The sequence below is a fragment of the Micromys minutus genome (assembly GCF_963924665.1).
Source record: "Micromys minutus genome assembly, chromosome: 31".
NCBI lineage: Eukaryota > Metazoa > Chordata > Mammalia > Rodentia > Muridae > Micromys > Micromys minutus.
This window is the reverse complement of record NC_137966.1, coordinates 17,815,602-17,833,902: the sequence shown is the minus strand read 5'-3', so window position 1 is coordinate 17,833,902 and position 18,301 is coordinate 17,815,602. Positions and strand designations below refer to the sequence as shown.

Sequence of the window (18,301 nt, the reverse complement as noted above, 5' to 3'; positions counted from 1 at the left end):
TCTGGGGTCAGTAAAAGTGCTTTAGTAAACAATGGTTTTGTTGGTTAGGGCTATAGCTCAGCAGTACAGTGTGTGGTAAGCATGTGCTGACCTGGGTTGGTCCCCAACTTGACTCCAAGTTCACCCAAAATATCTTTACTGGATATAATTCACATGCCCTTACTTAACCTTTTTTTTTTCCTTTTTTCTTTTTTTTTTCCCCAGGACAAGGTTTTCTCTGTGTAGCCCTGGCTGATCTAGAACTCACACTGTAGATCAGGCTGGCTTCACACTCACAGAGATCTGCCTGCCTCTGCCTCCTGAGTGCTGGGATTAAAGATGTCTGGCACCAACGGCTTCCCCTGCTCACCCCCCGCCCCCCCCCCCACGTGCTCGAAGAGGCTAGAAGAGGGCACTAGATCTCCTGGAATTGAAGTTTCAGGTGGTTATGGGCTGGTATGTGGGTACCCACAACCAACTCCGGGTCCTCTGGAAGAGCAGTCATAGCTCTTAACCACTGACCATCTTTCCAGCACAAGCCCCTTTTGAAACAAAGGCTCACTATATAATGTTGCCCGGCCTGGAACTTGTTACGTTGCTCCAGCTATCCTCAAACTCACAGAGCTCTGTCCACTTCTGCCTCTGGAATGCTGGGATTAAAAGTGTGAGCCATCACAGCTTCTGGCATTATTTTTATTTTTAATCATGTGTGTCAAAGCACTTGTGTATCTGTATGTATATGTGTACTTCTCTGTATACATGTGTCTGCACATGTGGGTGGCACCGGAGGAGGCCAGAAGGGGGCATTGGATTCCCTCCAGGTGGAGTTACAGGTGACTCCAGCTGATAAAGATGCTGGGAACAGAACTCTGGTCCTCTGACACGCCAGCCAGCAAATGTTCTTAACTGAGAAGCCATCTCTCCGGCCTTTGGATGTGAGGTTTTAAATGTTAACATCTCAAAGTACTTCAGAGTTAGAGTTCTCGTGGACTGCCACACCCCCATCATGTCATCTGTTTTGGAAGGACAGGGCCAAAGCAGACTCACACCTTGTTCTCTAGGAGACAAAACTGGATCAGGTTAAAGTCACAGCTAATCAAGGCCAACAGCAGGGTTACAGAGAAGTACATGAAAGTATAAACCAGACCCTCACTATAAAGGTGTGGCTGAATATAAAAATCTCGGGTGGTATACACCTAACACCTCAGCACTTGGGAGTAGATGTTTGAGGCCAGCCTGGGGTACAGAAGACCCTATCTCTAAAAACAAAAACCAGGGGCCGCAGAGCACCATAATATGGTGCTCACAACGATCTCTAACTCCTAGGGGATCAGACGTCCTCTTCCAGCCTTAGAGAGCACCAGGTGTGTACCTGATGCACAGGCACACCCACAGGTGAAACATTCATACATATAAAAAAAAAGAAACCAGGCAGTGGTGGCTTCTTTCGTCCCAGCACTGAGGAAGCAGAGGCAGGTGGAGGATCTTAGGGAGTTCCTTCACAGCCAGGGCTACATAGTGAAACCCTGTCTGGAGGTGGGGGTGGGGTGAAACTGAGTTTCCCAAGAATGCCTTTTTCCCCTTCCTATTCTTTTCTTTTTTTAACTTAAAAAAAATTTTTTTTGTGTGTGTGTGTATGTACGTGCTATAATGCACACGCCAAGGTCAGGAGAGAATTTGCGGGAGCTGGTTCTCTCTTTATACCATGGGGATTCTGGGAATAAAAAAACAGGTCGTCAGGTCTGAAGGCCAACACCTTTACCTACGGAACCATTTCACCTGCCTTCTCTTTCTTTTTTAAAAGATTATATATATATATATATATATATATATACACTGTTGCTATCTTCAGACACACCAGAAGAGGGCATCAGATCCCATTACAGACGGTTGTGAGTCACCATGTGGTTACAGGGAATTGAACTCAGTCAGTGCTCTTAACCACCGAGCCATCTCTCCAGCCCCCCCCCCCCCCCCCCGCGCTTTCCCTTGTCTCTTTTAGAGGACAATCTACTACTATCCTCGGACTCACGATCTTATCTTCAGTCTGCAAGCGCTAGAATTCTGGAGTACAGGTGAGCAAAACAAAGCCGGCTAGGAAGTGCTGCCTTTCAAGTTAAGTCTCCTTGGGAATTAGATGCTAATTGATTTAGGATCTGCGAATAGAGTAACTGCTTATCAGGTTGATCTGAAGACTGACCATCATGTATCAAAACTAACTAGCCGTGCTCTGGATGTTGGTAATATCAAACAATGTTTTCTAATAATACCTAACAATTGTTATTAATAGAAGTATTTCAACTCAGAGGCGCGATTTGGGTGGAACCTTGGAAGGCGGCGGATGGCGGAGGGAAAGGCGCTGAGCAGGAGCGAGGACATTCCAAGGCAGGCGTGGGCTTCCTGAGCCTGGGGCCAAGCCCTCCAGGAGTCTAGGGAGGGCCGGGACCGGAAGGTGGGGGCGTGGCAGAGGACGGAAGCTCACCCCTAAAATGTCCCCTCCCTCGTCCCAGACCACCACTCCCCCCTATTGTAGAGAGCGCCCTCTGGCGGCGGGGCAAGTTCCACCCCGCCTTCCCCATGAATGAGAAGCTGCAGCCCGCTGCGCGCGAAGCCGGAAAGTAAGGTAGTGAAAAAGGCAGGACGGGACCTGGCAGCCACCACCAAACCTCTAATGGATATTCGGGCCGCGCTGGCAGCCTGCCCCAGGGGCCGCTGCTGTTCTGGCTTGCCTCCGCCCTTCCCTTCCTTCCCACTTGCTCTCTCTTCCTACGGCAGCCCCGACATCCGAGGTGCCCTGCGCACCTGTCTGTGCCATTTGTACCCTTCACACTCTAATTTCCTGGCTCCAGCCAGAGTCCGGGCTGGGCAGCCACCTGGGCAGAGACGCAGGGAGGAGGCGGGCGGGCGGTCAGAGTCAGCCCCAAGTTACTTGTGGGAAGCGATGGCTATGACGCAAGTTTCCAGGGGGCCCGGGTCGGCTCGAAAGGGAGCGCGCCAGAGTGGCTCCGCTGCTTGCAGTGGCAATCATGAAAATGCAAAAGCCTGAAGCACACACCCAAGAGAGCCTTCCCTTTGCTGCTGCAGCCCCGCCCAGCGCGCGTCCTCTTGGGCAGCTGTGCGCAAAGACCCCGCACTGGGCAGTCCTCACCGGACCCTGGACTGCACAGGCTGGGATCCCGCGCGGTGGCTGGCCTTCTTTTTTTTTTTTTTTTTTCCTTTTTAGCTACGCTTGCCAACCTGTCAGCTGATGGACCTCATCACCCATAGTGGCGCATGTAGCTGGGCCGCTGTTCACTCCATTCACACCGTGTCCCCCCACAGCCAGCTGTCGACCAGGGACCCCCGATCCTGGGGTTAAGTCTGCAGACCCATGTTGTAGTCGGTCCCAAGGAGCCTGCGCCCTTCTCGCCCCAGCATCCAGTCGCCCTGGGGGGGGCGCTGCAAATAGTCCTTTGTTTACATGCAATTCCTTACTCCGCGGAAGGAGGCCGGGGGAGTGCTGAGTTTTCACCAGCTGTTTCCCGCCTTGAAACAGACATCTGATCAGCTGCAAACACACACACACATACACACGCCCGGGGAGGCAGGCTGGAGAGACCTCCCTCCCGCCCCTCCCGCCCGCCTCCCTCCCCTCGCCGCTGCTGCTGCCGCTAGCATCTGGGACCGGCCGATTCTGCACCTCCGTCCGGCGCTGCTCTTTGATTCGGATTTCCATCTTGCATTCTCCGGCTGACCGCGAGACCTGGCTCGTGCACAGGAGGGGGGCCTATCGCTATGGAGTATTTCATGGTGCCCACTCAGAAGGTGCCCTCTTTGCAACATTTCAGGAAAACAGAGAAAGAAGTGATAGGAGGGCTCTGTAGGTGTGTACTGCTCCTCCCCCCCAACCCCTTCTTCCCATTGCAGCCCCCGGCCAGCCCGCCCGGGCTGGTGCGCGTGTGCGCACGCATGGCTCGCGCCTACGACCTCGCTCGCCTTTCTTAGCCACCGGGTCCGCTGCAGTCTTATGTGCCCTGCTTGCGCTGCCTAGGGACCCTCTTCCCTTGGAACGAGGGGACCCCGAGAGGCTCTGGCCACTTTTGTCCGCTGCAGGCGGGCCAGTCGCGACGTTTGTAAATTGCAAACAGACCCACGTGGTGCTGCAGCAGTCCCGGCCATGCTTGCTGCTGGTGGCTTTCACCCAGCGCTTCCTCCTCCCCCCGCCAGCTTTGGCTTCCTTCCTTTTCCTTGCTTTCTCGCGCTTTCTGGGAACCCTCTTTTAAGGAGGTTTTTGGGGGTCCGGGGCGTGCGAGAGGACTGCTACAATGCTGCCATGCCGCGGCTCAGGCTGCGGAGGGGGGGCGGGGAGCCGGGTGGTGTGAACATTTACAGAGAACCCGGGGTGCAGCAGGGTTGGGGGCGTGCTCGCTCGAGGCTGCGAGGCGTACGTGGACCCTTAGTGGCCATGCTTCGAGCAGGGAAGTCGCGGTCCCCCACACGCTGGCAGTCACTAGTCGCACGTTCGTCGCCCGCGCCCGGGTGCTGTTTACTAGCGAGGCCTGGACGTGACTCTGCAGCCCTCTTGGAGTAGGCGGACCTCTGCGCGCGCGGCCTCGCGGGAGCTGTAGTTCTCTGTGCCGGGTCGGTGCTGCATTGTGGGACTTGTAGGCGCTTCGGGGCCACGCTTTACTTGCACAAAGCTCGGCTGTAGCCAACTGGGTGGGCTAAGCAAGCCAGGTGGGGAGGCCTTTTGGGGAGGGTGCATCTTAGGTTGCTTCTAGGCTCAAGTCTACTCCCTTTTGCATGTGGGTCTTTGCAAACTTTGCTGTCCCACGTCTGTACCCCAGTCATAAATGCAAAGCGTTGACTCTCCTGGCCGGGTGGGTGGTCGGAGGTCTGCAAGCTCTCTTGAGACACCCCTTAGTGAGCTTGGTCTTATTTAGGTTGCCCAAGATCCTCTCTCTACCAAATCGCAACCGACCCAGTCGCCGAATTTCCCAAAACTCTTGTTAAATGGTTGTGTCTGGAATTACTATTGCCGGCCGTGGTATCTGGTTCATTGAACTCTACAAGCAGGCTGGGGCGGGGCGGGGATGGTGGTGGTGCTCGCAAGGAGAGGTTTCTCCAGCGCGCTTAAGTTTGAAACCTAGGATTCCTTTTCTGCCTGCCGTGCTACTCTAAGAGCGTAATGGCTCCCCAGGGCTGGGGCCACGTGCTCCGACACCCCAGCCAGGCAGGGCTGGGATTGAAGGAGGAGGAGGAGCCCGCTGAGTGACACAGACTGCAACGCCTGTGGGGCAGGTTGCTGCATAGGTATAAAATACAGGCAGGGATCCCACTTTACTTTCAAGTTGAGAGCTAATACCTAGGGCCTAGCAGCTAGCAGCCCCCCGCCCCCCCGCCCTCATGCCCCTTCCCCTTTCTCAGCTGCCAGTAAGAGAAGGTCCACCCGAGAGCCCAGCAGGTACAGAACAGCAATAGCAAGACTCTTGGACTCTAAATATTCTGGGGGAAATCCACTTGCCAGGTTTTCTCCTTGAATCATTATGGTCTTGCTGTGAGTTCGTTTGCTTTCTGCTTTCTTTGTAAAGATGGATACAGAAGCTAAGAAAAGCACGAGCAGATGTACAGCTGGATGTGATCGCTAAGTTTGCTGGTGTGCTGGCTCTTCTGAGCTGGCTTGGGGAGTGGGAAGTGAGGCTTGGTTTGCTCCATGTTCTGGAGAGGTCATTCTGGTTCCGATCCTGCCTAGGCTTTGACAGTAGGAACCCCTGGTTGCTATGCCTGAGCCTTTTTTTTGTACTCTGGCTTCACTCTGTTCCTTTCTCCAGACCTGTTTTGCTGGAGGATAGTAGAGCCCCAGCAACACTGGGTGTTGTCAGGCCTAGTGATTGAGGCACCATAACCTGCCTACTGGCACACAGGTCCTCTTGCAACACAGCCTATCTTGCAAGGAGACAGTTGGTGGTACTCTGGGCATTGGAACATAGCCTCTAGGTGTGTTCATTTTCAGCTGGGGCTACAGCTGGGAGGCCTGTCCTGGATGGAGTGTGGGCTGGGCAGGAGCTAATTGTGGACGGACTCTGGTTTGTTTCAGGCTATTGGACTTTGCTCCACCCCTCCCTGTTTAGCTGGGTTCTCTCCGTCTGACTCCTATGCCTTTCTGGCCAACCAGAAGGAGCCATAGAGTAAAGTGGAACACTTTGGTGTTTTGCTTCAAGTTTTGGACCTGCTGCCCAACAGTTCTGTAAGACTTGGGTAGAGGCAGTGCCTAGAAGGTGAAATCCATACTCTAAAAAGCAGGTGCAGACTCTAAAAAGCAGTTCCCATCCTTGTAAGTGTAAGTGTGTGTGCAAGTGTGTGCATGTACATAGATGACTTCCTCAGTCGTTCACAGGTATGATTGGAGAGGTTGATTGTAGACACAGGAAGAAAGCCGCCAGAGTGATCAGGAAGGGTCTAAATTGAACAAGGCCATGAGAGGAGAGAGAGTGCGGGGAGAGCAAGAGGTGAGAGAAAGAGCAAAGAGAGTACCTGGGAACCCAGAGGCTAAGAGGCCAGTGGCCAAAATGACTGAGGTTATTGTATAGGGATCAGAGGCTGGGGAAAGGGAAGCCCATTGCACCCCCTGGGCTGGAAGAGTTTAGGGTAGGGAGTGGGGTGTGCCGGCCACAACTCTAACAGGTACCGGGAGATGCTGGGAGAGTCTGGCAGCCAGTATCCCTTTGTTATGTTAGGTAGGCACTTCTGTCCCGAGTTTGAGACCTAATGTACTTCCACCTTATTTGTTTACTTATATTTTTATTTAATTAAAAAAAAAAAAAACCTCAGGTTTTTTTAAATGTGTGTGGGTGTTTTGTACACCACACGTGTGCCCTGCCCCCAGCGGCCAGAAGAGGGCATCAGATCTTCTGGAGTCGTGTGTGGTTGTGTGGGTGCTGGGAACTGAACTTGGGTCCTCTGGAGTAGAAGTCAGTTCTCAGCTTTTCATCTGCTAGGACCCAGGCCGCCTTCAAACTTGGGACCCCTTTGCCTCTTTATTATTTCCTACTGTCGTAAAATTCCACAGCCAGCATCTGCTCCTTGGTTTTGAGACCTTTAGACTTATTTAAACAAATAAGGGTGGGGAATGTGAGGTCTCAACTGAACCTGGAGCTCACCAGTGCATCTATGCTGGCTGGCTTCAGAGGTCCACCTGTCTGCGCCCCTTCCCCAGCCCCAGCCCCCGAGTTTTGCCTTTATGTGGATGCAGATCTAAATTCAGCTCCCCACGGTTATGTGGCTGAGCCATCTCCTTAACCCCCCCCCCCCACAAAAAAAAGTTAGGTTCTCATTTAGCCCAGGCTGGCCTCCAATTTGATTTGTAAGTTAAGATGACCCTGAACTCCCGATCCTGGAGCTTCCACCATATGCTGTCATCCTGGGCATCTTACAACTTTAATAAATAGTTCCTTTAAAGGCTGGCAAGAAGGCTCAGTAGATAAGGTCCAGGTCCCTGTAAACAAGCTGAATTATCTGAGTTTAATCCCTGTGTCCATCCAGCCTGTTCTACATAGCAAGTTCCAGAACAGCCAGGGCCACACAGAGATCCTGTCTTAAAAGAAGGGGTGGGGAGAGGGGAAGAGGGGGTTAGGGAGATAGTGTTATTAAGAACTTTGGCATGGTTGTTTGGTCTCTGGCCATGTATTTATGAAGAACCAGTTGATGCTGGGGTGAAGGAAACAAAATGAGTTAAGTCCCGACCCTTGTCCTGGGCAGGTCATTGTCTTGGATACCTGGGGGAAAACTTGAGGGAAGTGGGACATTCTTTCCTCTTGTTATACCGATTCCACCAGCTTCACTGTGGCCCTGAATAAGGCAGGGTAGCCTCTGAAAGGGAGACGTGGAAGGGAGGGCCATGATGGGGGTCTTTGGGCTTAGGCTGGGCAGGAGGTTCTGGTACTAGTCAGGGATCCAAATGTGAGCAAGCAGCCTGCATCGTTCCGAGCAACTGGCTAGAGTGCTGGCATCCTTCAGTCGGGACAGTGACCCCGCTCTTAGGCCCGGTGGCCCAGTTCTGTGTTCCTGAAGCCCGGCAATCTGGCTGTCATCACAGGCCAGCGCTACCCCACGCTGGAGGTCCTCACAATGTTCCTTAGGGGAATCTGAAGTTTTGAGGTGGTGGGACTTTTCCATGTGATTACTTACTGTGAGTTGGAATTTATAGGCCTATGTAAGAACATCTACTTTTTCTAGTGTGGTGTCACCTGGGAGTGACGGTTGGGCTCGTCAGCAATCAGGATCTGCTTTGCACCAGTGGTAACTCATGGTCACACTACCTACTGGCTTACTTGCATTGCACCAGGGACCAGCATATAGTGTGTTAATTCTGTCATCTGGAGCTTTCCAAGCTGTTTGGATGAGTAATCGAGGCAAACCCAAGTTCCCGTGCAGAACTGTCACATTGCGGGGACAGTCTGTCCTTAAAACCAGGGACCACCATGTTAACTAGCAGCTGGTCCAGGGACAGCCATGTTAACTACCAGTTGGTCCAGGGATGACCATGTTAACTAGCAGTGGTTCCTAAGCACAGAGGCTGGCGAACATTTGAAAGAGTCAGGCTAGGGGCCTGCTCACTCTCTGAGACACGGGGTCTCTACAGTCTGGGAGTTCTGGGACAGAACCTTTTAGAGCTGGGACTCTGAAGTTTCCTTAGGGCTCCCAGGTAGCGCATGTCCTGGGGATGGGGAGAGAGCTGAAGTTAGCTCTCGGGGCTGCATTTCTTTTCAAGGATAGCTGAGTTAGTGGGGACTTGCAGGTGTGACCTTGGGTGAGTCCACCTTGGGTCTATGCTTACAGTCACACAGCCTTAGTTGTGCAGCCTTTGGGTTGTGTGTGAGCCTTAATAGAACGCACAGCCATCGGCGGGTCAAACTGTAGGAGGCTCTGCCCTGCTCTGGCTGTTCTGCACAGCTCTTGGAAGCCTGAGGCAGGAGGATACCTTGAGGCCAACCTGGGCTATAAGAGTGACACTTTATCAGAAACAAGAGCAGCAACAACAAATTGGTCCAGCAACTCCAGGGTGCCTGACCCTCCTTGCCCGGGGAAGCTGTCACACAGTAGATGTATGGGATGTGATATAGAGCCTGTTCTGCCGAACTCTGGGGTCCCAGTGCCACTTTTTACTGTAGCAACTTCCCCCACTCCTTACTTGGGAATCAAGTGTTCTTAGCTGGGAAGCCAGCAGGGCCTTATATAGCACAGATTGTCCTCAAACTCAGGGTCCTCCTGTCTCTGCCTATGTTGGGATTAGAGGTGTTTGCTACCGTGTCCAGCCCTTCTTCCACCTTAAAAAAAAAAAAACATATATATATATATATATATATATATATGTATGTATGTATGTATATAAAATGGTAGTTCTGGGAATTGACTCTAGGACTTGGAGCATGCTAGGCAAGCATTCTATCAACCGAACTACAGGTTGAGACCTGTTTGTTTATTTTAAAACATATGCTCCTGTATTCTGAGGCTCTTTAGATAGGGTAGCTCCTGGGGTAGCCACCTGAGGGTGGTTATAAGGCTTTTCCTTGAGACCCAGTCTTAGGTCAGTTTTAGCTTTTGAGGCATCATAAGCAGGGGATACAGAGACTGGGTGAGTTGTGGGGGAGACTCTCACCACAAACCTAGGGTAGGGTAGGAATTATAATCACTGGGTAGCTTGCCTTCTGTTACCCCCCTCCCCTATATATATTTTATATGTATGGGTGCCTACAGAGGCCAGAAGAGGATGTTGGTTCCCTGGGGTTGTAGTTACAGGTCGTTTTGAACCACTGAACTCGGGTCCTCTAGAAGAACTGGAAAGAGTCTTAATGGTTTAGCTATCTCTTTAGCCTTCCCATACACACTTTTATTTTGAAGCATTGTCTTATGTAGTATGTAGCTCAGGCTGACTTTGAACTTTGAACTTGCTATGTGGTTGAGGATGGTCTTGAACTTGTCTCCCAAGTGCCGGTGTTCCTGGCACGTTGCCACCGTGCCTGTCGCCTCATCTTGTTTGTTTTTTGAGACATGAGTTTTCCTGTGTAGCCCAGGCTGGCTGCAAAACTCCCACTCATGTAACATCAGCTTGCTCAGTGCTGACACTGCAGGTATGTGCCATTGTGTCCTTTCTGTCTCATGTTTGTCCCTAAACCTGTGACATTAACTACTTACTGCAGAACACCTACCTCACAGGGCCTGCCGGCTCCGGAGGTGTGTTCAGGACTCCAAGGACTGAGCAGCATCTGGCTTTATCCTGCTCTGAATCCCTGTCTTTTTCCGGATGCCCATTACTCCTCTTTTGGGGGGTGGGAGAAAGGAAAGGCAGGAAAGGTGGATCTCTCTTCCCCCCTACCCTAAGCCCTAATTAAGGAAGGCCTCATCTGTCAAGTGGGAGACGGGGCTCCACCCCATTGCTCACATTCCCAGGTCCTGTGAACGAAGTGTACCCTGGGAGAGGGTGAGCTGGGGTCCTGGGCTTTTGGGTTCTGAATAAAGGACTTGATGGAAGTGGGAAGGGGAGGCTTTGCCTCAGCCTCCTGCAGTGGCCAACGGGGAACTCATTCCCAGCTTGTCTGTCCTTTTGGGAGAAGAAGCTGAGGCCCTGGAAGGGGCAGGGATTCGGTCCTTTAGGGAGCTGAGGCAGGACAGATGGGTAGAGCTGGACAGGCTTCAGCTGTTTCCAGCTGCTACAGATGTGTTTCCCTCCTGGGCTGCTGTGCAGCCCATTTTCCCCGGGGATAGATAGATAGATGCTGGGACCAACTCACAGCAAGAGAGTTAGACCTGCCACCTCCTTGACCTCAGACTCCCACATCAGTGACATGAGAGGTGTCAGAGGCCTTTTTTTTTTTTAAATTTCCCCAGACCCAGGGTATGTTCCAGGCTCCCTTGACTCCAGCCTGGAACAGGTCACCCTGGGAGGGCCCCTCAGGAAGAGGCCAGGGCTGTGGCTTTGGGTGGGGCTGGAACCTCTGCTGAGAGCTCGGCATCTGGAAGCCATCAGGCCATGGGCGGGAGGGGGAGTTGCAGGGGAGGGCTGAGGGGAGCATACCTCCTCCAGGCCACACACAGGCCCACCCCCTTGGGAGCAGTGGCATTGGGCCCATCCCTCACCCCACTGGCGAGCTGCTACTTCTGCAGCGTGCAGTAATGCCGTCCATAGCATGTCGGGAGCCTCAGTACTTTATGTGGAGTCATCTGCCTCCGTGGGGTGGGTCAGGATAAAACAGAATGTCCCGGGGTGGCTGACCCAGTGTCCCATCTGTGGCGTGAATGCTGTCTGTCCTGTCCGTTGTTCACTCTTAGCTCACAGTGGTGGGGTGGCTGTTGGCTGGAGGCTTCTGGCTGGGGACAGCTGTGGCGGTGGGCAGGCAGGAGGGGGTATTGCCTCAGAACTCTAGTGACAACATGAAAGAGGCCGGCCAGATAGACACATGGAGGAACTTCCAAGTGTCCCAAGAACACCTCTGGTTGCTGCCTGGAGACCTCTTGCATTAGAATCATAGGGATTCGCCATGTTGGTTTCTGGGGCTGGGCAAATATTAGGATGGCAGGTGAGGCCTGCGCAGCTGTGAACCCTGTGTGTTTTAATCACCGGACACTGCTAAGAATCTCTTCTAGAGGACAGAGCTCTGGGGAAGAAGTCAGGGAAAACATGGGTTCTAAGCAGACTGAATCCACAGGCCACTGGGCATCCCAGGGCACAGCCCTGTCTTCCTTGGGGGTGAATTCCCAGAGTACAGGCCTCTAACAGGGAAGGGATGCGGGTTATATACATCCTGGCCCTCTGGCGATCAATTATGAGAACAGGGGCCTGCTGGGGTTAAAGTTCAGAGGATATCTGTCTCGAACATACCCCTGTTCTCCCCCGGCAGCCTAGCCAACATTCCACTGACCCCTGAGACCCAGAGGGACCAGGAGAGGCGGATTCGACGGGAGATTGCCAACAGCAACGAGCGGAGACGCATGCAGAGTATCAACGCGGGCTTCCAGTCCCTGAAGACTCTTATTCCCCACACAGATGGAGAGAAGCTCAGCAAGGTGGGCAGGAGCAGGGAGGGCTTCCCGGAGGAGGTGTCGCACTCTCCCGGGGAGAGGACCATCAGCCTGATCCTTTCCCTCTTGTCCTCAGGCAGCCATCCTCCAGCAGACGGCAGAATACATCTTCTCTCTCGAGCAGGAGAAGACTAGACTCCTGCAGCAGAACACGCAGCTCAAGCGCTTTATCCAGGTACGGGATGGGGAGTCCTCCCAGCCGCACCCTGCCTACCATTAGCTTGGGGTGCATGTATGACTCTTAGCAGTCTTATCTTGCCTACGGAAGCTGCCTACTTCCTGCCTGGGTCTGTTTCTACATCTGTGAAGTATAGTGGACCCGGCTTTGGAGGAAGCAGGTTCTAGAAAGTAAGGCCTTTCTTCCGTGCATTTGGGTGTTTGGGTGGATTTGCAGAATGGGTTCTCCAGCGTGAGTCCCGCCTGGGTGGCTTTCATAGAGCCGGGTGACCTCTGGATGTGTTATGGGTGTGTCAGCTCACTCACCAACCAACCTCTTGGGGTCCCCAGGAGCTGAGCGGCTCATCTCCGAAGCGGCGGCGGGCAGAAGACAAGGACGAGGGCATTGGCTCACCCGACATCTGGGAGGACGAGAAGGCTGAGGACCTCAGGAGAGAGATGATCGAGCTGCGGCAACAGCTGGACAAGGAGCGCTCGGTGCGGATGATGCTGGAAGAGCAGGTGAGGCAGCGCCCTCTGCTGGCCAGTGTGGCGCCCAGGCGCAGAGGACGGATTCGTCCCTCCAGCAAGAATCGACAAGAGCACTTGCTGCTCTTGCAGAGGATCGGAGTTCAGTTCAATTTCCAGCATGGTGGCCGACAGCCACGCACAGCCCCAGTTTTAGGGAATCTGACGTCATCTTCCACGACTGACTTACACAGACACTAGGCATGCACATGGTGTGGACTCAAGCAGGCAGAGTACTCGCGCGCCAACACACACACACACACACACACACACACACACACACGCAGGCACACACACACGCGCACGCACGCACGCACAAATACAGTTGAAATAAGACTCCATAGGAGCTGTGGCACCAGGAAAGGTTTGACCTGGTTCCCCAGGGCTCGCTTTATGGCTTCTGTGAGGAAACCAGTTAATCAGACAAGAAGGGAAAGGGGGTTTCTTTGTGTTGGAGACAAAAGTTTAGAGGTGAGGTGGGGGAGTGTTTCCGGTCTGCCCTGAAGGGGGCGCTCTCCGTCAGGGTTTTAGGTTTAGGATCCCCTGTAGTGTTAGTGACCGCCTTTGCTGCTAGCTGGTAGAGCAGGTGTAGCCTTGCTCCACCTCTTACTGCTGTGCTGTCCCACTTGCAGGTGCGCTCCCTGGAGGCCCACATGTACCCGGAAAAACTCAAGGTGATTGCCCAGCAGGTGCAGCTGCAGCAGCAGCAGGAGCAGGTGCGGCTGCTGCACCAGGAGAAGCTGGAGCGGGAACAGCAGCACCTGCGGACCCAGGTGAGCAGGAGGTGGCCCCACGGGCTGTCGCCGGCATCTCAGAACCCATCGGCGGGTCTCAGGCTATGTAGGTGCAAACCAGCGTGCGGACTTGAGAGCGTTGGAACATAGGATAGAATCCTCACGGCGGTCCTTTGAAACTTGAGCTGTTTACCGTTTTATTGCTGTGGGAAATAAGGTAGAGAAAGCTCTGGACAGGAATTTGAACCCTCTCTGTCTTAATCCAGGAACTATACTCCTCCTTCTTCATCTTCGTCTTTTTTGTTCTTTTTTTCTTTTTGGTGGCGCATGTCGGGCAAGCATTCTGCCACTGAGCTACATCTCAGCCCCACAGTCTGTACTTAGGTTTCTGTTTGTTTGGTTTTCGGTTTTGAGTCAGGATCTCACTGTTTAGAGCAGGCCACCCTTGAATTCACGGACATGTCTGTTTCTGTCTCTAAGGTGCTGGGTTAAAGGTGTGTGCCACCGTGCCCAGCGAGAGTGTCTGATCTTGAACAGTCATTTATCTCGTTCTAAAGCGCTTCTCCAGCCACCAGCAGAGGGGCCCGAGGATTGGGATGCACCGAAGCTGTTCGCTGCCCTTCCTTTTATGCCTAGTGTTTTGAGGGGTGCAGTGGGGTTGTGAATAGGTTGGTCCTCTCTACTCGTCTTTTTTTTTTTAGTGTAACAGTCAACCTGATATAGTCAAGTTATACAGAGAAAAGGGAAATTTGGCTTGAATTTCGAAGGCTTCAGATTGGATTCATGGTATATCATGGCAGGAACAAAATCACTCACCTCATGACTTGGAAACTAAAGAGGGAGAAAGACAAAAGCTGGGCTCGTACTGTCCTCTCAGAAGTTGTGCGGCCCACTTACCCAAAGAACTTCCACCTGGCCCCGTTATTCTAATTATAACAATTACTACTAGTTTTGGTTTTCTATTTTTGAGACAGGGTTTCTCTGTGCACCCTGGCTGTCTCGGAACTCACTCTATAGACCAGGCTGGCCTCGAACTCACAGAGATCTGCTTGCCTCTGCCTCCCTCTGCTGGGACTAAAGGCGCATGCTCTACTGCCCAGCAATAGATCTATCCGTTGTTATTTTCTTGTCTTAAGAGAGAGCCTTGCTGTGTATCCCATGGGGGCCTCGAACTTGTCCTCATCCTGCTCTGACTCCTGACAGCTGTGGTTACAGATGTGAACCACTACACTCTGCAAGGCTCCGCTTCTTAAAGTTTCTGTTTTCTAACACTGCTACCCGGGAGACGAAGCCTTTATCACGTGGACTTGGGGGGCAGGAGGGACATTTAAAATCCAAACTAGCAGATACCCCATGAGTAAGGAAGTTCGGTGGACTGGAAGCTGTGGGGGAAACTGAGGCTTTCTGTCTTGCAGCTCCTGCCTCCTCCAGCCCCCACCCACCATCCCACAGTGATCGTACCTGCGCCAGCCCCGCCTTCCTCCCACCACATCAATGTTGTCACCATGGGTCCCTCCTCAGTCATCAACTCTGTCTCTACATCCAGGCAAAATCTGGACACCATCGTGCAGGTGAGTGGGCTCGGGGAATGGTGGCTTGTGGGAAATTGACTCTTGAGGGCGTGCTTTTTCCTGGTGACCAGGAAGTAGGATGTGGACCAAGAGCAAGATGGAGCTTGTGTAGGAGGAGAAAAGAACTGGGTGCCTGGAGAGGTCTCCTTCCCCGTGACTTAAAAAGACGCTCCTTTTTAAATAACATTTAGTGTGCGCGTGTGTGGTCTGTCTGTCTGTCTGCACTGTGGGATGTATTGGTAAGCAGAGGACAGCTTGGTGGAACAAGTTCTCTACCATGTTGGATTTAAAGGCTCAGAAGGCTTATAACTCAGGTTTCTAAGGCCCTGCGGCAAGTGCCTTCACCCATTGAACCACGTTGCTGGTCCTGGGAAGCTTTGTTCTCAGAGTTTCCTGGTGATCAGTCTTGGTTCAGCTTGTGAGCTGGTCTAGAACTTTCTCTTACCTTCCTGGTTCTTTTCTTTTTCTGTATGTATTGGGCTGTATGTGGAGGTGATATGTGCAGAGGTGTGTGCGTGTTTGTGTATGTTGGTACAACAGTACTCTGGAGTGTGCTCCTTAGGAGCTGTGTACTAAGTCTTTTTCCCCTTTTAATTTTGAGATTATGATTATACCATTTTTTTCCTTCCCTTCATCTGTCTTTCAAATTATGGCCTCTTTTTCATTAATTTTTAAAAAAGATTTACTTGTTTATTATATATAAGTACATTGTAGCTGTCTACAGACACACCAGAAGAGGGCATCAGATCCCCCTACAGATGGTTGTGAGCCACCATGTAGTTGCTGAGATTTGAACTCAGGACCTCTGGAAGAGCAGTCAGTGCTCTTAGCCACTGAGCCATCTCTCCAGTGCTTTCATTAATCGTTTTATGTATGTACATACATGTGCACATGTATATTCCTAAGTATGTAAATACACCTTGCTCAGTCTGTAGAGTGCTACTTGTATGCATGTTTTCAGGGCTGACCATTGGTGTAGTGGATAACCACTTGGTGTGCTCTTCCCTGGGGACTGGGAAGACCATTTCTCCACTCTGAGCCTGTAATTCTTGGTGTAGGACTGAGGCCTCACAGACTCCATCTTGTCCACTTTTTTATTGGTCTACCTGTTTCTGGTGGCATCTCGTGTTTGGGCTGTCAAGTTGGTGGCACTTCCTGAGTGGAGGTTCTGACATGCCTAGAGCACTGTTTCCAGCAAATCCCTTACCTTCTGCCTCCTACAGTCTTTGTGTCTCCTCTTCTGCAGTGATCCCTGAGCCTTAGTTACGGGAGTTTTATGGCGGATACAGGCGTTGGGACAGGCTTCACGGCTCTTTACTCTGATCGATTGACGTTTTCTCTAACAGTCTCTGTCTGTTGCAGAGAACTTTCCTTGATGGGGGGGTGAGGGGTGAGAGACTGTACTTAATGTGCTAGACGCTGAAGAAAGATGCCCACTGTGCCTTATTTACTTGTTTATTTTGAGAAAGGATATACATACATATGTATATACACACATATATAAATATCTCTATATAATGTATATAATATGTATTATGCATGGGAGATGTCTACTCTATGTTTTTTGAGCAAATATCTTTATAGTGATGTATAAATGTACACACACACACACACACACACACACACACACACACACACACACACATACACACGATGTTCCCATCATAATGTTCTCGTGAAAGTTCATATCACTGACCCCCAAAATGTCTTTGTCTCTCTGTTTGTTATTGGTTTTAGTTTTTGTATTTATTTTATTATTTTGATATCCTTGTGTCCAAGGAGAAGTTACTATATTTTGCTAAGAAAGTGGGGCTGGGAGCCAAAGAACCAAGAAGCAGGAACCCATCATAGGCTGGCTGGCCAGTGAGCCCGAGATATCTTTCTAATGCTACCTCACCAGCCCTTACCTCAGGTTACAGGTTCATGCTACTGTGGCTGACGCTACTGAATGCTGGGGACTGAACCCCAAGCCCTTGAGCTAGAAAGGCAAAAGAAAAAGGAAAATGATCAGCTCCCAGAATGTAAATTGCCCAGCAAATCGGATCATACAGCAAATAGCAAAGACCTTTTACTAAGGTAGTAGACTTCACAATACACGAGCCATGTGCTCATCTAGGGCTTTGGTCTTTTGGAAGCCAGGTCCTTCTCTTTCTAAACGAACCCACCCCCTGCTCTGTTTTGCTTGGTTTGTTTCTGAACTGTTCCGGAGCGTGCGTTTTTCTGGGTAGAAAGCGTCTGACCTAGTCTCCCTCGCTCCATCTCCTCATGGACTGTCCCTTTCCGAGCAGGCCATCCAGCACATTGAGGGCACCCAGGACAAACAGGAGCTGGAAGAGGAACAGAGGAGAGCAGTTATTGTGAAGTCTGTCCGCAGCTGCCCAGAGGCCCACACCTCTGATACTGCCTCAGACTCCGAGGCCTCGGACAGCGATGCCATGGACCAGAGCCGGGAGGAGCCTTTGGGGGACGGGGAGCTTCCCTGACCACCCCCAGCCCTCCTCTCCCTCCTGGGGGCAAGAGGGGGCCGGGGTAACAACAGGGAGAAACGTGGGTGAATGAGAAATTTTTACAAAATTATGATGTCATTTGGGTCTCTTTTATGACCTCCTTTTCAATACTGTAAGTCGACCTTTGATCGAAGCCACCGGAGCCCAGGTCCCGGGCTGTGGTGGTGTGTGGCAGGCGTCGGAGCATTGGGACTCCAGGGCTGGGCCTCGGCCCTGGGGCCGGGGAAGCTGACACTGAGGTGCCTGGCCTCTCTCGCCAAAAAGCTTTTAAAAAATTTTTGTTTTGTTTTGTTTTTGTTTTTGTTTTTTTTCTCCCATTTAAACGTGTTTTTAAGAACAGGGGGAAAAAATCAAACAAAACCCCAAGATTTGCTCCCTCCCCAGAGCCAGCCCGAGGCTGTTGGTCTCCACCTCTTCCCTCTATTGGGTTGTCTTTTTTTAAGCACTTACATGGGTTGGGGGTCAGGCTGGGTTGGGGCTTTCTGGGGATCCGGGACCCGGGAATCGGGGATCGACATTGCTTCGGTTGGGGTCTGCTGCTGTCATTGTCCCCTCTCCTCCCCACCTCAGTACCAGAATTGGCCACTCTTTGCCTCCACCTTCCCCTCCAGGGTTCCTGTCATTGGCCCCCAAAAAATGTCTTCGTCTCTCTTTTTGTTTTGTTTGTTGTTGGTTTTATTTTGGTTTTGGTTTCTGTATTTTTTTTTAATTTTAATTTTTCTCTTTTCTTACTTTTTTTTTTACAATTTTGAGGTCTTTGTGTCCAAGG

At 51.7% G+C, this 18,301-nt stretch overlaps 1 protein-coding gene across 2 annotated transcripts; it reads left to right on the top strand.

The window, feature by feature from the left end:
* Positions 1 to 3,753: 3,753 nt before the first annotated feature.
* TFAP4 (transcription factor AP-4) lies at positions 3,754 to 18,301 on the top strand (the record flags this gene model as incomplete). 2 transcript variants are annotated; one of them, XM_080942431.1, is made up of 7 exons in its annotated part: positions 3,754 to 3,842; positions 11,856 to 12,021; positions 12,113 to 12,211; positions 12,544 to 12,714; positions 13,353 to 13,493; positions 14,870 to 15,025; positions 17,314 to 18,301. In XM_080942431.1, the coding sequence occupies 7 exons, from the start codon at positions 3,754 to 3,756 to the stop codon at positions 17,506 to 17,508; spliced, it is 1,017 nt and encodes a 338-aa protein (XP_080798557.1). In that variant the 3' UTR covers positions 17,509 to 18,301. The 2 variants fall into 2 exon arrangements, with proteins under 2 accessions (XP_080798557.1, XP_080798558.1); XM_080942432.1 differs by lacking the exon at positions 3,754 to 3,842 and adding an exon at positions 9,960 to 10,088.